The 20,574-nt window shown below is 42.8% G+C and overlaps 2 protein-coding genes across 2 annotated transcripts; both read left to right on the forward strand.

Moving 5' to 3' along the window:
- Nucleotides 1-538: 538 nt before the first annotated feature.
- On the forward strand, nt 539-18,417 carry LOC124067584 (girdin-like). The gene is made up of 30 exons (XM_046405073.1): nt 539-914; nt 1,061-1,197; nt 1,280-1,371; nt 2,908-3,013; nt 4,130-4,199; nt 4,850-4,908; nt 5,001-5,084; nt 5,255-5,395; nt 5,648-5,829; nt 6,861-6,942; nt 7,821-7,979; nt 8,352-8,498; nt 8,684-8,828; nt 9,146-9,784; nt 9,903-10,108; nt 10,228-10,422; nt 10,926-11,041; nt 11,159-11,300; nt 11,411-11,584; nt 11,841-12,002; nt 12,177-12,454; nt 12,550-12,693; nt 12,788-12,974; nt 13,250-13,395; nt 13,568-13,660; nt 14,424-14,638; nt 15,451-15,531; nt 16,087-16,335; nt 16,499-16,564; nt 16,797-18,417. Exons 2-30 carry the CDS (start codon nt 1,135-1,137, stop codon nt 17,903-17,905), a joined length of 5,532 nt encoding a protein of 1,843 aa, XP_046261029.1. The 5' UTR covers nt 539-914; nt 1,061-1,134; the 3' UTR covers nt 17,906-18,417.
- Nucleotides 18,418-18,505: 88 nt separating this feature from the next.
- mettl26 (methyltransferase like 26) lies at nt 18,506-20,491 on the forward strand. Its single transcript, XM_046405058.1, has 6 exons — nt 18,506-18,867; nt 19,052-19,214; nt 19,618-19,677; nt 19,806-19,873; nt 20,056-20,134; nt 20,229-20,491. Exons 1-6 carry the CDS (start codon nt 18,674-18,676, stop codon nt 20,283-20,285), a joined length of 621 nt encoding a protein of 206 aa, XP_046261014.1. The 5' UTR covers nt 18,506-18,673; the 3' UTR covers nt 20,286-20,491.
- Nucleotides 20,492-20,574: the final 83 nt, after the last annotated feature.

Consider the following 20,574-nt stretch of genomic DNA (forward strand, 5'->3'; position numbering starts at 1 on the left):
TTCATATAACATTGAGAACAACTCAATTACAAGGTTTTTACAGTAAGCCAAAGTGTACCAGACAGATTTACAGATTTGCTTCAAGTCTTGAACACAAGGTGGTGCTACAGAACCATCACAGACAATTTACTCCTGATGCATTCGGGGGTTTTGTATTTATGATATCACGTCTATGCTTATCTATCTTGGATCAAATAAACCCTTTTATATTGAGCTGATTATTTTTAGCGCATTGGTGCTTTTTTGTTTCAAAATCATATTTGGTTTCATGATAAGGTAATCATTCTGAGGGAATTTACTTGGAAGATAAATAACCTCATTACATTAAGGGAAATTTTGTGGTTGTAGTTGTTTATCTGACGAGATTTGTCTTTTTTAACTAGTCAATTAAAAGAAATAATCAACACAAATAATTCAGAAATGTTCTTAAAGTTGTTGTTGCTCATTTATCCAGTTTGTGTTGTGGCTCTTGACAGCTTCCAGCTATGTGACTAACGTTGCAGTGCGTGCTTTTGCTGTCTCGTGAAAGGGGGTGGGGGCTGCCGTTGTCAAGGTAACAGATTAAAGATATTCCAGATATTAGCACTACTCCTCCAGTGGCTTCAAACTGTGAATCAAACTGTGAATGTCTGAAGTGGGAGTTTGAAAAAGAAGCTAGCACATTTGGTTGTTTAATATTGCCAGTACTCACTTAGACATCAGTGTTAACTTTCTCAGTGTGACGAGCAGGGAGGCTGGTAGGAGGAGGTGGGGTTGGTGGTGGGGACTGACGGCAGATGCCTTTGCAGCAGAGGACCAAGGAGGATGTTAGTTTGCGTGGTGTTGCGGGACAAAATGCGCATACGTCTGAGCACCGGCTTGGCGACGTTTAAACTGCGGGACTTCGTACATGCAGCTGTTGCAGGAGCAGTCTTGTGAGTTAAAAAGTCGACCATATAAACCGCAGTGCCAAAAGGAAATTGTCAAGTAGTTTAAATAAGATGAGTGGTGCACTTATGCGGGACTGGCTCGCTTCTGAAGAAAATGTAGTTACGAGGATGCAACGGTTCTTTTTAAACAGGGACACATATACAGTCATTGACTGAAACAGCTGGGATACTCTGTTGAGACTGGTTATTCACAACCTTGGAAACGATGGAAATTGGAGGTTTTCTGCCCTATTTGGATCAGTTCATGCTGAGCCCACTTGTCACTTGGGTAAGTAATGTAGGAGGATCTGATTCTCCTGCCAGACACTGCGATATTAAACCTCTCATCCTGTTTTCTCTTTGTTATGTAGGTGAAGACATTCATGCCACAGGATGGAGGCATACACTTAGACTTTTCTGAATTGCTGGATGGAGTCTTCCTGAATGACATAATGATGCAAATGTAAGTCACTTCATGCCACCTTCGTTCGTGCAGCTTATATTTCTTTTGTCACATTTCACGTCCGGGTTGTGAGAGGTGCTCTGATGGATATTCAGATTAGAGGCCTTTGTTTTAAAACAGTTTGCTGTCACAGACTTGATATCGCATGTATTATCAATGATTAACTGTGAAGTTTAAAGGGAGAAAGCTTGCATGTCAGTGGTTAGACATTATTACAATACTAGTAATCAACTGATCAATCAAGTATTTTTTAAGAATTAGGTGTCTTTTGCCCACATGTCATCAGTAGCAGCTGCTGTTACAATATCAAGCGTCTGCCTACATTCTTATCCAGGCACAAACAGTACTGGCTTTGTCACTCTGCAGTGATAAAGAGGATCTTTGTAGTCTGCAGCGGTCTTTAAATGCAACTTCCTCATTACTTGCAGGTTCTCTCAAATGAAATGTTAGAATTAGCATGAAAGTTACAGATATTCAGTTTGACACTGAGAGATGTCACCTCTCAGGACCAGATCTGCCAAGACAGGAGGAACATCACATATACTGTCAAGATGCTACTTAACAGATTATGATTTGACTGCCTTATGTTCTGAGGGAATTACCCTCACCCTTAACAAACATTAAGTTATGGTCGTCTGGCGGTTTTCAATGTGTCAAACACTCCTGTGAGATCTTACTTCAGCCTGTCTGCTGGGATGAAATGAACCTTGACAGAAGAGCACAAAGTGAAATTGAAGAGTTGCAAAGAAAGGGTAAAAAACTGATGACCCAATGCGCTAGTGGATAATGTTGTCTAGCCACCCCAAGTCTACAGTCTCCATTCATCCCACTTATCCCCGAGGGTCACAATAACCAGCCCTAAATGCAAAACAGTGCTGTGCCAAGGGGACGGAAGGGGAGGGGAGGGAAAGAGGCGGGATAATCTCCTGGATTGGGAGACCCTCTGGGATTAGGGCCTTGTTGCTGGTGTTTAGCGGCACTGGGACACAGATGGGAGGGAGGAGGAAGTGCAGAAACAGGACAAACAGCACAGATGAAGACAGACTAAAATATGTGATGCGCTGTGTGGTATCTCTGTCCCTTTTTCATCTATTATGTCTTTCTGTCTGTCCTGTTCCAATTATTTTCCCAGGTGTTGCATAAATATAACACAAGAGGTTTCCTTTCCTGAGCAGTAAGGTGAAGACTGACCTATATAACAAAAGTTCATGGATAACATTTAAACTATAATGTATGACAGTTCAACCCCAGACCACAGTAGGCCAAAAATCCAGCTAAAGGGTTTCTTTTGGGCGAAAAGTCTAATGCCATCCCATCTGGCTTGAAAAACAGCCCAGTTTGTGAGCTGAAAGGAGTGACATCACACAGGCTAAAGTTAGGAATGAATAGGGACCTCACACATGTTTTCGTGGCGATCCTTGAACCAAGACTTGTACCAGCTTGCAGCTTCCTCTCCATTCCTCCGACAGCAGTTTGTTTGTTTGCAAATAGCAGAAATGTCAAGTAAAATGCCTTCACGTTGTGTCCCATTGTCAGAAACCCCTCAGCTACACCTCAGGGTGCAAACAAAATGAGCAGAGATGCAAGTCAGAGGATCCAGAACCTGAACTTCCTTGTTCAGCAAATCAAGACATTTTATCTGGTGAGTATGTTTTTTCTTAGCCGTATAGTATGTTATATAATGCTTCCAAGCTTATTCTGCTAAGCTTTCCATCAGATTATAATATCTGAACATTTGGTTTGGATTTTTCAACTCTGCCTCAATTTGCATCATCCACCACGCACACACTGGGTCACACATGCGCAAACCAGGTAGCTGGTAGCACTTGTGTCCCTGTAGATCAACTAGTTCTTCTTAAGATGCATGCCCTAAATATCCATCATGGCCACGTCTGTGTAATCAGCACAGGAGCGAGCTCAGAGCGCAGCAGAGAGCCCCAGTGAAGCTGTAATCAGAGCCAGACTGACAGATCTTTAGAGTGAAGCATGAAGTAAAAAATATAAGTAAAAAATGAACAAAGTAACATGCAGTGAAGATAAACAAAGTAACATGCAAGGTTTTTTTAAAAAAAAAAAACTTCTGCAGGGCCTCAAATAGTTTTCTAAAATTGTTTTCTAATACTTCTGAGGACTGCAGACTTGCTCTCAGTTCTACACTCAGTAATCAGACATAAGCTAGAGAAGGAGTGGGTGAAGGGAGATTCATGGCCAGTCAGTCGAACTTTCCTTAAAGGGTCATGGTGGCAGCCATGTGACTCTTGGTGCTCTTGGTTTGACTTACACCAAAGACTAAATGACTCCAGTCAACTGTATCTTTTGATGCATATGGGAATTAGTAATAGTTTCCTGAACTGTGGAGGGTCACTTATCAGCATTAGCAATCACTATTACACCACACACACACACACACACACACCAGCATGCATGTGGTACATGCATGAACACAAGTCTCTTATAGCCTAATACCAGGATGTCTTCCCCCCCAACAGTTTTGGTGCATTTCACCACTGCACCAGGGAAACTGGCTCCTTCATCCACCCATTCAGCGGACTTCTCCATTTGTTGGCTGTGTTTCTATGCATGTGTTTAAGCAGCTGCCATGTGCTGTACATTCATACACCCCTGCCCATTCAACCACTTTGGCTAAACCTCAAGAAATGTTGTATTCTATCCTTGTTTCAGCTTGGCCTAAAATGTGCTTATCTTCCCTTTTGTTGACCCATCTCTCTTGCCCCCCCCCCCTTCTCTTTTTTTGCAGGATAATCTGAGACAATTGATCATGATTACTTTGCCAAACGTGTTGCTGCTTGGCAGGACCCCTTACTGTGGTAAGCTCTTTTGAAGGAAAACTCAGAGTAGTCCTCATTGCTCCTCTCTATTGCAGCTGCTGTGTCAGTTAATGGTTGGAAGCCTGATTGGTCTGTTTTTTGATACTCAATAAACACTGCATTGATTTCCTGTTGTCTACCTTAGATTGAGACATTTGTAAGACCTTTTCTGGCTCATTGCTGAATGAAAATATCTAAGTTTAATTAGCAAAATTATTTTGATTTGGTCTGTTTGAAAAATATGAAATTCAATGTGTCCTGATGAAGCGGAAGAAGATGGATGGATGGATGGATGGATGGATGGATGGCTGGAAATCCAATGTGGATTGAGCACTAAAGTTTTAATAAAACTGTACCATGACTGTAACAAGTGATACTCTTTTATCTCCGAAAAAGCTGCCAAGCACTGAAAACAATGCTCGTGTTCTTCACAGACAGACTGCCTTCGCTTTTTCTGAAACAGTTTTAATTCAATTGCATTCTATCAGTCTGATAACCACGCTGGCTTGTGATGGTGAGGCTTTGGCAAGTGCTGACCCAAATTCACTAGCTCGTACTCGTTTCAGCTTTAATCCATGCCAATAGCCCCCAATGCTACAATCTGATAAGTTTCATTTCAGATGATGAACTTTTTTTTTTATTCCGCACAGAGCAAAGTCTGGACGAAATGAAAAAACTTTTGTTGCTGCTGTTAGGATGTGCAGTCCAGGTAAAAACTGATGCAGTGATTTGTGGGAAGAAAACTTGAAACAACCTGCATGAGCTATGAAGGTCTAAATCTGTTTTCATTTTTATGTTCAGTGTGAGAAGAAAGAAGAGTACATTGAGAAGATCCAGACGCTTGACTTTGACACAAAAGCTGCCATAGCTGCACATATTCAGGAGGTACCTGGCTTTATAATAACATCAGCTTTGAAATGCCTCAGTATTATTGTACACAAAACCAGTGTCTGTATAGTTGTGCTTCCGTCTTAGACAAATACAGAATACAGTAGAATACCCATTATGTGATAGTTTTTCCTGCTAGCCTCATTGTCTTTTCCTGTGTTTACTAGTTGACCCACAGTCAGGATAACGTTCTGGATCTGCAGTGGCTCGAGTCCAGTGAGGTGCACCTAGAAGAGCTGGAAGCCGCAGCAAGGAACATGGCCACGCACCTCCGAAGTCTGCTGGATCAGAGAGACACCCATCTCGAAGTATCTCTGACTTTCTTTCATCATTTATTGTTGTTTGAGATTGTTTGAGAGGTGTACTTTAAAACTGCATGTTTCTCTCAAACTGTGAATTTGGGAACTTAACTGAAGCTGTGTATGAAGCCAAAAGTGTTTTCAAATGAATTTGTACTTGTGATATAAAGTGGCTACAAAGTGTGCATAATAAGACATGAAGAGGTAAGCTGGGTGTTGAGTGATATGCCAAAGGTAATTTGTAACGTGTTCTTTTTGCAGACCATAGCAGAGCTAATGCAGGAAAAGGATGGTGTGATTAGCCTGCTCAATAGTCCCAACAGCCCACAGTCCACCAGCTACTCTCCCAGCATGCAACAGCAGCAGCAAGTAGGTACTCAGCAACACCTGGCAGTGGAGCTGGCGGACTCTAAGGCCAAGATCAGACGACTTAGACAAGAACTGTGAGTACCAACTGGAGAGACAAAAAAGACATAATTTGTTTTATTTACAAACAATCAAAAATATAATGTAGCTATACAAGAAACTATGAGCGGGAAATGATATAAAATCCTCTTTTGAACTAACATATAGCTTATGCAATCAGAAGAACAGGAGTCATTAAAGCATCTTACAGCAAACATCTCAATGTATATGAAAACTGTTGCTCCAAGATGAATAACAAATGCATGAGATTCAAAATACACGCTCACTAGTAAAAGTTGTCTGTTCCCACAGTATGTGATTGATGGAGAGAGAGAGAGAGAGAGAGAGAGAGAGAGAGAGAGAGACTACAGAATAAGAGATGCCCTGGGGAGTTTGGCCCACATTAATGCCATGGCTGTGCACTACCACTGACCCACATTGCCTCTCTGAATTACAGCGGATTCCACACAGAAACACACACACGCGCGTGCACACACAGACATACACACACACACATTCACACACAGATACACACACACACTCTCTCTCTCTCTCTCACACACACACAAATACTAACCCTGATTTGCTCAAGACCTAAGTCTCCATCCCATCTTCTCCGCTGTATTGTGCTCTCTTGTTGTGATGCTTAGACTCACATACTGCTGCCTCTGAGAAAACACAGTATCAATTAATGCATCAAGTATGACTTGACTTCGAACTTTTGAATGCCCTCATAGCCTTCATATGCACAAGAAAAATTGCAGTTGATGGAGTTTTATGTTGAAAACAGGATGTGTAGCTTGGTGCAATGCAAGTTTGAAGCAATATAAATAACTGAATTTGCCACTCAGCATTTTATCAATAAAACTGATACATTGATAAAATTATTGTCTTATTGACTGGAGGGGTTGATAGAGATGTATTTGTGTATTTGTGCTTGCTCATGAATTTGATCATTTGCTGTATTTAAATATACATAAAAGTATTCCAGAAAGGTATAGTAAGATGTGCACACTAACCAGCCCGCCTTCTTGTCTCTCTGCACTGCACATCTGACCACCACCACCAGAGAGGAGAAGAGTGAGCAGATGCTGGACTGCAGACACGAGCTGGAGAACGTGGAGGCAGAGCTGAAGAGGATCCAACAGGAGGTTTGAACAGGAGAAGGATAGATTTCAGCTCCTTCTGATAGTGACACACAGTGACCTCCTGACCGCTCAGCAGATTAAACAGATTATTGCACTCCACACTTTGCTACAGAGCAGCATTTAATGACAGCAAATTTAAACCTCTGAACTCAGAGATACAACTAAAGCTTGTATGGATTTGTCTGAGATCTCAATTTGTATACTCTGTTTAAGCTTTGTGGCCTAGTTTGACTGTACAAGTTAGTATGTTTTACAGCAATCACACTGGGAACTAAAGCAACATTAATCTTTTTTTTGCCTCGCTGGGCCAGCAGAACAAGCTAACACAAGATTGACATAATGTCACCTATAAGGTTGGCATGTTGAACATGTTAGCAAACACCTGCTTATTTGTACATCCAGTAGCCAAGGAGCATTTGTCTGGAGTCGTGTTTGAGTCCACCTGATGAATGTAAATCCAACATTTACTCTTCTTTTAGCTCTGATTTTGTTTTCACCAACTGCTGAGGGAAATATCTGGCCTTGTAGCTGCTAATACAGCAGCTAATCAGTAACTTTGGATCTATCGTACTGCCTGCTAAAAACAGCTGCACCTCAAAATGAGGTTGGTGAAATCTGTGAGACAGAACCAGAACAATTAATTGGCGGCCTGTAACACCAAAACGATTAGCTGAAAGACGCCAAAAGCTAAAAAGAGAGAAAAAGCTGAAGGGGAACTGCTGAGTTGGGTGATAATTTTCTGTGGCTTCGTCACATTGAGCTACAAGTTACCCGAAGATTCTATTTTGGACATGGAAGCCTCCCACATGTGACAATAGTACAGATTAGTTAATAAAGAAAGGCACAGATATACATCATGCCTCTGTCTGAACCTTCACCAGAACTCCCAGCTGCTCGTAGACGCCCGTGCAGCCCGCACTTACCGTGACGAGCTGGATGCCCTGAGAGAGAGAGCCATTAAGGCAGACAAGCTGGAAAGTGAGGTGGGACGCTACAGAGACCAACTGCACAAGATGGAGTTCTACAAGGCCAAAGTGGAGGTAGATGGTGGCAAGTTGTAAATCTTTTACCAGTGAATTCTGAGACATGAATTCTGACTACATACGTCTGAAACTTAGAAAATCATTGAAAACTCTGAGGTAACAATCATATTGTTGGATTTTTAAATGATTTAGAGAGAGAGAGAGAGAGAGAGAGATGAACTTTATTGATCCCACAATGGGGAAATTCACTTGTCATGGCATAGAGTGCAAAAAGCAAAAGTGATGATCACATAAGACTATTGGATGATCAGATGAGATTTCCTGAGATATAGACAAGAAAAATGAACTTTTATTGTGTATATCCTGAGAGGAATCCGTTCAGAAGATTACCTTATGAAATATGTGTGTGTGTGTGTGTGTGTGTTTCAGGAGCTAAAGGAGGATAACAGGGTGCTACAGGAGACCAAAGAGGTGCTGGAAGATCAGTTAGCAGGGTGGAGGTCGCGCTCAGACAAAATCCACCAACTGGAGAAGCACAGTCTTCTGCTGAAGGCCCAGGTGCATGACATGGAACAGGTCAGACATTCGCACACAAGGAAGTCACTTCTTTGCTACCTTTCTGTTGCCTTGTATTTAATTTTAAAACATCCAGAACACAGCATTAGATGTCATCTTTTTGACTGAATGATCGTCAAGTCCTTCAAGCAACTGGACAGATTCTGGTCTCTTACCTCTATTGATACTTTGTGCCTTGACTTCAGGAGAGGGAGGCAGATCGGAGGCGCATTGAGGAGCTGCAGGAGGAGAATTTGGCTTTGTGTTTAGCTCAACGGAGGAGCATGGAGGAGTCCCAACACTTGGGCTGGGAGTTAGAGCAACTTTCCAAGACCACTGAAAACTCTCAGGGTAACAGCTGGTGATACAGTAAGATGACGTAATGGGAGAATTAATGGAAGGAGCTGGTTATGATGGTAGGGTACTGTGAACAAAGACAGGGATTAGTACATCATGTAGAAATAAATTATTAAATTATTAAATTCTAATCACTGAGTTTAAAAATGTAATGTCCCTACTGCTACTGGTTCTACAGACATTTAATAGGATAACAAATGAAATCTGTCAGACTCTCCTAATAACACCTTTAAAACTTTACAAGTCTTTGATTCTGTCTGTCTCACATCCTCACCTCTTTCAGTTAATTGCTGTCATGTGTTTATGTAAAGGCCAGCAGACTCTGAGCGAAGAGGTGAGTGAGAGGACCCGCAGTCGGATGCTGAAGCTGGAGAAGGAGAACCAAAGTCTCGTAAGGACCATAGAGGAACTCAGAGCTGCCTCCGTGAACAACAGCATACAGCCCAAACATAGTCACCACCTTGGGTGTGACCAGGTGGTGTGCAGCACCAACTGCACCACATCAACAGATCACCAAACCTCCTGCTCGGTTGTTGAAAACTGCACAACCTATACAGTAACAGAGCAGATGCTGAACGGAGATTCAAACTGCCATCAGCAGCTCCACTCAGAAGAGCTGGAGGGAGTCCAGAGTGAGATCCTGCTCACAGATCCAGACCTTCATATTCAGGAGAAAGGACAACTAGAGGACAGGGACGAAAGAAATCATTTCAAAGCACTGATGTCTGAGCTGGAAGTCTTAGAGAACAATCACAACAGGCTCCATTGTTTTGCTGGATCACGTGATCGCTCCCCTGGCTCAAAGAGCAGCAGTCCCTGCCATGGCAGCATCTTCACAGGTCTGCCAACACGTTCCTCCTATGGCACAAAGCACACACAGCGGCTGGAAGCCAAGTGCAAAGCCCTGGACACGGTTAATCAACATTTACAGACTTCCCTCGATAACACTGGTAGGTTCTATAGATCAAATAAATGTTAAAGATTCCATGAGACAGTCATGTAGTTACTACTAAGCAATTTGTTTATTTCTTCTGGTTCTTCTTGTTTTTCCTCCCTCCACGTCTTTAGACCGTAAAGTTCAGCGCCTGGAAGCAGAGGTTCAAGAGCTGGAGGCAGAGAACCAGAGCCTGCAGGCCACTTTAGAGGAACTTCGGATCTCCGCACGACGCCTGGAACAACTGGAAACAGAGAAGCAAAGCTTAGAGCAAGAAAACGCAGTCCTGGACAGGGAAAAGAGGCATCTGGAGAAAGAGAATCGACGACTCCGCCAGCAGGTATGCAGGCTTGATTTCAAAGGGCAAGGTGTCACTTGCTAACTAAAACCAAGATAATGTTTGGAAGTCTTGCATGCAAATTGAGTACATGGCTTCTGTTCTACCTTTGTCTGTCTCAGGCTGAAATCCAAGAAGCCAACTTAGACAGCAGTAATGTGTGCATAGCCAGCCTGGAAAGGGAGATGCGTTTAGTAGTAAAGGAGGTGGAGGGGTTAAGAGACACTGCTGAGAGAGTCAAAGGCCTGGAGGGAGACAACAGAGAACTGACCAAGCAAGCTGCTATTGACCAGAGGACCCTGGCCACTCTCAGAGAGGTGAGGGGAGGAGGTCTGTGCTGTCGAGGTTATGCTCACTGAAAAAATAATCTGCAATGATGTTTCACTGACAATGCACTGTTTTTACAACAGCAGTGTGCATATCTTTTGCATAGGTCCTGAGATTTTACCTTTGATAGATTTTATTTGTGTTGGCGATCACATATGCAATGGTCTGCTACATTTGATAAACTAGGCTTGCAGCTTAACAAAAGTTATGTTAACAAAAGCTACATTAACAAAATGTTAGGTTCTTAACCAAGAATACATTGTTTTACCACAAATAAAAATTCAGTCATTATCAGCTAAATGCCATCCTGCTCAAAACTGTCAGAACCATAGATTAAAAAACTTTTCTTTAACAATGACTTTAAATGGCTTCTGGATGTTTCAGTTCTAAAAATGCATTACATGTCCATAAATGTTACTTAATAAACCGTGTAGTGTCATCCATATATATTTAATATACATTTAATATACATGTATTTAATGTACATCTTTAGGAGCTGGTAAGTGAGAAGTTGAAAACTCAGCAGAGAGACAATGAACTGGAAAGGGTGACCCATGAGTTGGAAATGAAGGTCCTGAACCATGCTGAACAGGAGGCACCAGACAGCAGGTGTTGACATAGTGCTTGCACTTCCCATCCTCTAACCTTTGAAGGAAATATTATTAAAAAAAAAGAATAGAGTGTAATGGTGTCACAGTCGGTACAAAACTTCTTTCCTCTGTGCAGCAGATTCAAGATTCTGGAGTCAGAGTTAGAGTCATCTCTGAAAAAATCTCTTCAGATTAAAGAGGACAAGATAGCAGCTTTGGAGGCTCGTCTGCAGGAATCCTCCAACCTAAACCAGCAGCTGCGCCAGGAGCTCAAGAGTGTAAATCATGTCATAAAATTCACCTTTGCAGGCTTGTTAGTGTCACATTTTCAGAAAAATGCATTGTGATTCTTCACAGATCCAAGTGCTTGATCCCTCTGACCCTACAGGTGAAGCTGAGCTATGAGGCCTTGCAACAGAGACAGGAGGAAGAGCTGACAGCATCAAGCTCTACCCCTCCAAAAGAGACGGGCAGGACAATGAACGAATGGCTGCGTGAAAGCCAGGAGGCCACCAAGGAGCTGCTGAAGCTCAAAGACCGTCTCATTGAAGTAGAGAGAAATGTCAGTGGTTCACCTTCATTAAAGAAGATGACCTATACAGTGACTAATTTAAAAGCTTAAATGATGGGTTCTTAAAAGCTAATTTTTGTTGTTGATATGTTAATAAGAGACCAAAACAATGTACTGAATGAACACAGATTTCTGGTTGTCAGGATATTAAAATAATTAGAACAGCATTGGACTGTTTGCCAAAGTATTGTCAACATCTTACCTCTCTTCTGTTCTGTTCTCTTCTGTCCTCCTCTCTTCTCTCCAGAATGCGACACTGGAGGCAGAGCGCCAAGCTACGCAGACCCAGCTGAAGCAGCTGGAGAGTCAGTCTGACAGCCAGCAGGCTCAGATCCTTGCCCTGCAGAGGCAGGCTGCCTCACTGCAGGAGAACAACACTGCTCTGCAGACACATAACGCTAACCTGCAGGTGCCATTACGACACATACTATTCTCTGTGGTACACTTACTCATACGTGTATTGCAGCTAGAGTCCTATACGTTTCTCTGTTAAGGCCCTGCATCAGTATGCGTACAGGCAGCACACACTGAAAGCATTTATGCCACAGTAACTCGTACTCAGCAGGCTTCCTTTGTTCTTTAGGTGGAAAAATCCACTTTGAACTCACAGAGTGCCTCCCTCATGGCCCAGAATGCTCAGCTGCAGCAGCAGCAGTCGGGAACAGAGAGCGAACGGGACAACGCTGTACGGGAACGTGAAGAGCTGCGTGGGGTTCATGAGCAGCTATTACGAGATCACGAGCGGCTGGCAGCTCTGCATGAGCGGCAGGCCATGGAGTATGAGGTTCTAATGGGCAAGCAGGGCTGTTTGAAAAATGCCCATCGCACACTGGAGCTGGAGCATCGAACGCTGCAGGACAGGTAAGGGAAAGGAAAGGCAGTCACAATCCAGGCATTATTGATAATCTCTTCATGTTCATGTGTGTGTTTGCATGTGTATTGGTGTTGTATTGTAGATATAACAGCCTGTTGCAGCAGCGAACCAAGCTAGAGGACCTGGACAAAGCCCTGAAGGAAGAGCAGATGAGGATGGCGCTGGAGAAAGAACAGCACAGGACCACTGCTGCTGAATGTTGCAGACTCCGTGATGAGAAGGACTGGTGAGGCACAAACGTGCACCCACTGGATCATGTGCACACAAATGCACACTTAGAATAATGCACTGATAAACATCAACAAACACCTTTTTTAAAGGCTGAACCAGACATACCGGCAACTTCTCAACGACAACGAGCTGCTGACAGCGGATCACAAGCAGCTCAAGAGCCAGCTGAATGAGGCCAAGCTGGAGCACACCTGGCTGCAGGCTGACTTCTCCAAGCTCAAGAAGGAGTTTCAACAGCTGGACATCACCTCCACAAAGCTCACAAATCAGTGTGAGGTATTGACATGCAGCAGGTTGAGCTGATGTGGTATAGTCTATTAAATAATTTAACTGTACCTTGTAATTGCATCTTAATCTCAGCACACTCTAGGCTAATCCTCCTTAGAGTCAGGGCTACATAGGCTCAAGAAGATGACATTATATATAGTGTTGCAATATTTTTTTTTTTTTTTTTTTTTAAGTGTGTGTGTTAATAATAGTGCAGTAGTGTGTGTTTTTTATGCATGCTTACACATGTGCACGTGTGCCTGCTTGTCAATGTGATTGTTTAGTTGCTGAGCCAGTTGAAGGGCAACTTGGAAGAAGAGAATCGCCACCTGCTCAGCCAGAACGAGACCCTGATGCTACAGAACCGAACCTTGCTGGAGCAGACTATGGAGAGCAAGGATCTGTTTCACGTTGAAGAGCGACAGTACATGTGAGCAAATAGGTCTAACAGCATGAGAAGCTGCAGCATGTTACACTGATTTACCAATGACCTAATACATTAAACAAACAGAACGATATGTATGCTACTCATGACACCAATATACCACAGTAATCAGCAGACCCACAGTTATAACTAATGATCTACCCATGTCTCTGTCCAGTGATAAGCTTAATGATTTGAGGAGGCAGAAGGAGAAGCTGGAGGAAAAGATAATGGACCAGTACAAGTTTTATGAACCATCGCCTCCACGCAGGTAAGTCCTCTGTTTAGAGGTGTAACAGTGATTCACCACCATTATTATGGTGAAATAACTGTGACGGGTCAAATTTTTGTTTTGATTTTCAGCACTTTCTGTAGTAGTACTTGGTTTATTGACAGTGGTGAGTCTCAAGTTATATCATATAAGTTCGCATACATTACAGTTCATATGTAGAGTAATTTTACCAAAATGATATATTCATATTATAGTGTGTAATACAGTAAGCATAGTTCTCCATCTCTGTATAGCAGGACTTGTTGTCCATGTGCTAACTGGTCATAGGAGCTCTTTTGAACTGGTATTAAAGTGATTTTTAATGATTATTAATTTTTTTTCACCTCTCTTCGTCTCCACCAACGTCCAGAAAGAAATAAGTCTTTTGGTGCTGGGCAGGTTATTGTGAGTTTTTTCACAAAAAACAAGTGCCTGCTACACTCAAAAATGCTGTGAGCAGTGACACTGAACCAAAGTTATAACTTGCAGCCCCGTAAAACTAAGAGGGAGTGTAGAATTGGATAATAGTTAATAATATAAATAATTATTCCATCACTATGCACGACCTCTTTCACACGTTTGTTGTAAGTAGTAACACTGCAGCTTTAAGTATCCTTTGTTTAAACATTCATTTGTCGTGTAGCTCTCCTCTACGTGATTGGCGATTGACAGACTGGTGTCCGTTACGGCGCCCTGGTACGTGTTATTTACATCTCATTCCGTTATGGTTTCATTTTCCTCTCATTTATCTGCCCTTTCACAGACGTGGAAACTGGATCACTCTGAAACTAAAGAAGTTGATTAAATCCAGTAGTCGTGAGCATGGACCGGCCGACCGCCCACCAACACCCACACACTCAGGCACTGCAGAATCACATCTCTTCTGTCATGACAACAGTTCCTTCATCAGCTCAGATGGCTCTAGAGGCTCAGCCTCCACCTCAGCAGGTGATGCCATCTCACCCCAACGTCACAGCAGTGAGTATGACCTTCTTTAATTCACCAGATCATCTCCAATTGACTTGATAAAACCTAACTGCTTCAGCCACAGACCAGGAAGTAAGATCAGAAGCAGGGCACAAAGTTCCTTCAGGAGTGTGTTCACGTAAGGTCCAGCCCACAGCCAGACAGAAAGGACAGAGAGACATGCACCAATGCTGAACCATAGAGGTTACGTCTACACATGAAGCAACACAAAAACTTCAATTAAAGATTAAAAAATTTAACTGTTGCAGTGCTGTTGTCATCTAACCCTTGTTGTTCGGTCATATCCATCATACACATTTTTCACACTGCGTGGGCTAAACAGCCTCAATTTTAATAATTGAGTTAAATCAGCAAACAAAGGCTGGAAGTGCTGGGAGAAAGTTAATATTTTAAAGCTAGCCTTTAACTTACTTTTTACACATAAAGAATGAGATCTTACTAGTTCATAAATGTTATCCTGTCTCTGGTGAATAAAATCCATCAGTCTGTGTAATGACTAAGTAAATAACGCAGGTATCTCAGTGTGTCTGAAGTGAGTGTGCGTGTGTCTCTCTGTCATGTCAAAAAGGTCGTACTTCTTATGCATGATGTGTGTGAACTTTCCTCAACAGTCCTCAATGTCTTCCCTTTGTCTCATTTGGTAATGTATTTCTTCACTCATGCCTTCCTTACTTCCTCACTTCCTTCTTTCCCTTGTCTTTTCCTTCCCTTGGTTCCTACCCTTCTCCTTCCTTACATCCTTCTCTCTGCTTGAATCCATCCCTTTGTCTACCTCCCATGTGGCTGCACTTGCTGTTAAATAGCCACTCTGAAAATGTTTCCCCGTATCAAGAACAGGATGAAGGAAAGAGACAAATTCAAGTCCCTCTTCCGTCGTTCCATGTGTAAGAAAGACTGTGGTCTGGCATCTACCCTCACCTTGACTGTAGCCTTTCTTTTCACTGCTAAGCTGACAATAACAATTGAATCCATCTATTACATGGTATAACAGCAAAGTAACCCTAGTTTGAGTAGAATTCTCTCGATTTGTTAGAAAGGTTGTTTCCCATAACATCATTTCACCGCACTAGCTTAAAATGATTAGACATGATACCACAGCTTTAAGCATATGCATCATCATTTTCTTGCAGCGTGGCTATATATGAAGACAATCTGGGGCATTTTGTGAATAGAGGTCAAAGAAATGCTGCACTGCAGGAGGACACTGATGCTGCATGAGCTCTGTCCTACCAGGAGCAAGCTATACTGTAGGGAAACATTTTAAAACCACAATGCTAGACTATCTCATGGTTTATAGAGACAACATACCATCCCTGTATCTGTGCTTTCCACGCCACAGAACACAAACACCTCCTAATCTCCATGAGCATTTCATCACCTGTCCGTTCCCCCTCCCTCATCCACTTCCCACTTTATCCACTCATGGTCCAACAATGCAGCACTGAGCAGCTTGGCGTATCCCCCTGCCCTGTCTGAGGAGGAGCGGTGGACAAGCAGCTCAGAGTGGCTGGAAGGGTCAGATGCTGATGTTGACAAGGACAGGAAGAATCCACTGACCTCATCCCTCACTGCATCCATCTTGTCCATCCTCCATCACAATCATCCCTCTACTGTACCATCTGGCCATGTGACCATCATCACAAACCCCTCCGACACTGTTCCAGATGTTTCTGAGCTTTGGTTGGCAGGTAGATTCATGTTCTGTTTGATGTCGTTTTCAGTAGTTAGACGCTCTATATAGTGTAGAAGAAACAAAGCAAAGATAACACTCTCACGTGATTTTGAAGTGTAAAACCCAGAAGTGTCAGTCACATATAACCATTCACTGATTTCTCATTTTATGTCCCACAGACAAGGATTCAAATGACAGCACTGTGCCATCTGGATTTGAGGACAACAACGAACAGCAAAATCACGGTAAAATCCTGAGGATACTCGTTTAGAGGATTCAGCAAGCATACAGATGTATTACCAGCTCAGGAATTAGAGTAAATCCATCAAATTGCAATCCTGACCTTATTTCATATTAATCTGTGTGCAGACCATAGGGGCCAACAAGTGCTACAGAAAGACTCTACTGCCCCCTGTTGTAATTAAGAATATTATTGCATTGTAGATCTCTTTATAAAGCATCATATTCCCTTTCCAGGGCTAAATGGTGTCCAGAGTCGAGCCCAAAGTGAGAGCAGTGGTGAGTTCAGCCTGAGCCTCGAAAATGAGCCATGGTCAAATGGCAGCAGCCCAGTCCAGCATCCCCCGTCTCGTTGCTCCATCTACCAGCCACCCAGCGATACCTCCACTCCACAACACACGCTGAAGCTGCAGCAGCAGCACAAGGAGGCCAAGGAGAAGGCCTCAACCATGCTCAAAACCAGCAGTCAGAATTCAGATATGCAGTTTTTACCAAAACAGAAAGATCCTGGGTTCACTCAAGACTTCTGGCTCTCCAGGGGTACAAAGAACATCCGAAGAGGTTCAAAAGAGAAAGTGGCACGACGCTCATCAGACTCAGGAGGAACAGTCAAACTGAACCCAGGGATCAATGGAATTAATTCAAAATCAAGCTCCAGCAAAGCTGAAGCTACCCAAGCCTCCATTTGTTCATCTGTCACAGTGCTGTATGTTCAGGGTAAGTCATCCTCAATGTCTGGCTGCCTCAACTGCTTCTCTACCCCTGTGGGTAAAGAGGGGAGACTGAAAGGGCACAGGTCGCCTAAAAGTCTGCCCCGAGCCAGCAGTGTCATTTCCACAGCAGAAGGATTGTCCCGACGCTCCAGTGTCAACAGCGACTGCAGGGTGACGATCAGGACCGACCCACCCTCTGTCCAGGTTTCAGAAGAGAGCAGTAATCAGGATGAAACAGATCAGCAGCAACCAGAACCAGACGCCAATAGCAGCAAGCCTGAGCCCATTCCTCCAGTCAAACCTCCCAGAGACCCGACAGTTGTTCCCTCAAATTGCCCAGTATCCCCTGTGCAGGAGTCACTTTTTGGCTCCTCATTCACTTTCAACTCTGTCTTCTCAAACACAATCTTCAGTGATTCTGTGGTCTCGACTGCAGCTGGTCTGCATGCCCTTGACAACAACCAAACCTTTGCCTGTCTAAATCCAGCCCTGGTGCAAAACTGTTCTTTTGAGAGCCAGGAGTCTCCTTTGAACACACCACAAACACTGCACAACATAGAAAATGAGCAGAGTCACCATGCAGAACATGCAGCTGGGCTGGAGGAGGAGGACAAGCCGCTCACAGTTGCGTGAAAACAGCTTTTGCATTAGTGAATATTGTTTTTGTTTTAAAGCAGGCAGTTGCAGGGCCACTTCTCATCACATCAACTGAAGCACACAATTTATGTCACTGCAATTTCATATTTTTGCATTTACCTCCACTGACTACCTGAGTATACAGTTGTTTTATAAGGTGTAAATAAACAGTTTTTTCACACTGCTGTAGTAACATTTGCAGCTTTTACAGGACATCAGTATACATGAGTAATCGATCCAGAGATTATCTTTAAATTCTGGTTCTCTTTTTGCACATATTCCATGTAATATAACTGATTGACATGATGGATATCCTTAGACTTGTTGTGACTCAGGCATGTTTACCTTTACCACGCTGACAGTCCTCTTATGTACAGTATATTCCTGTTATACGTATTATTGTTTGCCACAACATATTGTTCATGTCTGCTGTTTATATTTATGTCCTGTTAGACAGACAGAAATGTTAAACTATTATAAGTAGATTGCTGTCTTTCTTTAAATTAATAAACCCGTCTGTGTAAAATATATTTGCTTTGTCATTCTTTTATAACGGTGCCGAGCACTTATGCCCGCCCTATGCTCTTATTGGATGTCACGTCCGTCACGTGAAGCAATCCGGAAGTTAACCATTTTCAGCCCATAAACAAAACATTCGTGGGTGGTGTGGAGTTATTCAATCTGGGCTGACGTTACTCGGGTCTGCTGGAGTGGTTTCGCAGAGTATACCACATAACTCGGCAGTTTTTCCCGGGTTTTGGCACGATGCTGAGCGCCGCCGCTGCAGAGAGGAACAAGGAGCCCATCCTGGCGGTGCTTCGGGAGAGCGTGAACACGGGGAGACCCCTGCAGGCTCTGGAGATCTCCTCCGGTACCGGACAACATGTCATGCACTTCGCTCAGGCCCTGCGGAATGTAATCTGGCAGCCGTCAGAATATGACCGCCAGTCTCTAGCCAGGTAAGTACAGGTTGTATGTATCAGTTAGTCACAATTTATATTACTACTCTGCCTTATCAACAGTTGATTCATTTCTTGTTTTACGGTATTCATACTTCCGCAAGACAGGTATACTGTGCTGGTAAAACGTGTTTTGTTGGAGGGTGTCGGCATTAACAATAATGTCTTTTGTTTCCATTCTCAGTATAGAAGCATATAGAGCTCGCTACCAGCTGCACAATGTGAAACCTGCCATCCACCTAGATGCTTCTCTCCCCCATCAGTACTGGGGAGGGATCCAGCCAGAGAGCCTGGATCTGGTAGTCAACATCAACATGATCCATATTTCTCCAATTGCGTGTACCGAGGTATTGCTTATTTTATCGAGCTGTCTTTTCTAAGCCAATAACTTAAGCCTAACCTCAGGACCTCCAAAGGCTTCAGGTGTAATTTGTTGCAGTTTCAGAAATGGCACATTTGTTTGGTAATACTGTATGCACCACGAAAGCACAATATAAATGGAAATGTTAACGGGTCCTGGTGTTCAGTTTCCTTAAATTAGGGTCCATGCCCCTCAGAGTGCATATACAGTATGACCCATTAGACTCCTAACTCCTGAAGTTATAGGTGTAAGCACTGCCCCTGTTACAACATCTGTCTCAGTTTATAAATAGGACTAAGAATAAAAAGGGCTGGAGTAGTTGTCTGTCCTGCCACTTAACTCCCACAACTTGTGATGTAAAGCTTAACACACCACTGTCTTCTTTCTAGGGTTTATTCAGAGGGGCTGGAGCAGTGCTGAGGCCACAAGGTCTTCTATTGACATATGGGGTGAGTGAAAAACCATTTTCATGCTGTCATAGTCATGTTCTCACCACATTCATAGCACGTCATTATTTTATATGATTAAATGTAAAGTGTGACCGTGTAAGCCTTACATTTGTTTTTGTTACCTTCAGCCCTATGCAGTGAATGGTCAGATCGCCCCTCAAAGTAACGTTGACTTTGACTACAGTCTGCGGCAGAGGTAAAGTGTCTTTTATGAATGTTTTTAAAGCTTCATGGAAGTTAGATCTGTTTTAAGGAGATTTGATAGGAAGTGAGCGGTTATGGTCTTATCATGAAAGATGTTTTGGTCATCTATACATTAAATAATGCAGTGGAGACTGTAAAAAAATATACAAAACGCTGTATTCTTTCATCTTTCAGGAACCCAGAGTGGGGGCTCAGGGACATCTCCATGCTCAGTTCTATAGCACAAAGAAATGGTTTATTCCTGGAGAAGATAGTAAGTAAACAGCTCATTTAAAGCATCCAACACATTGTTTTTTTTTTTTTAAATCTTTTTATTAATGTGTGATTTTAAATGTTTCCTTTTCCAGATAGACATGCCAGCAAACAACAAGTGTCTTCTGTTCAGGAAGGAGAGTTTGGTGTGAGGTATCCTGTTGGTCTGGAGCCCGGTGGTCAGAACGCCTTAACTTAGAGTTGAAGCTCAGATACATTGCCAAATTTTCCAGAACTGTTAATGAATTATTTCCCATATTCTAATACACACTGACATTAGATGAAATGGCCAAAAATAATGTAATGCTATACTGTACTCTAATGTATTGCACAGTTGAGTAAAATTACTAAACTCACATACATGTTGTCTGTGTAGTATGTTTTCCTTGATACCTAATCTTTTTATTTCTTCATCCAGTTTAAAGAGACCGTGAGTAAAAC

Source organism: Scatophagus argus, chromosome 2 (assembly GCF_020382885.2).
Source record: "Scatophagus argus isolate fScaArg1 chromosome 2, fScaArg1.pri, whole genome shotgun sequence".
Taxonomy (NCBI): domain Eukaryota; kingdom Metazoa; phylum Chordata; class Actinopteri; family Scatophagidae; genus Scatophagus; species Scatophagus argus.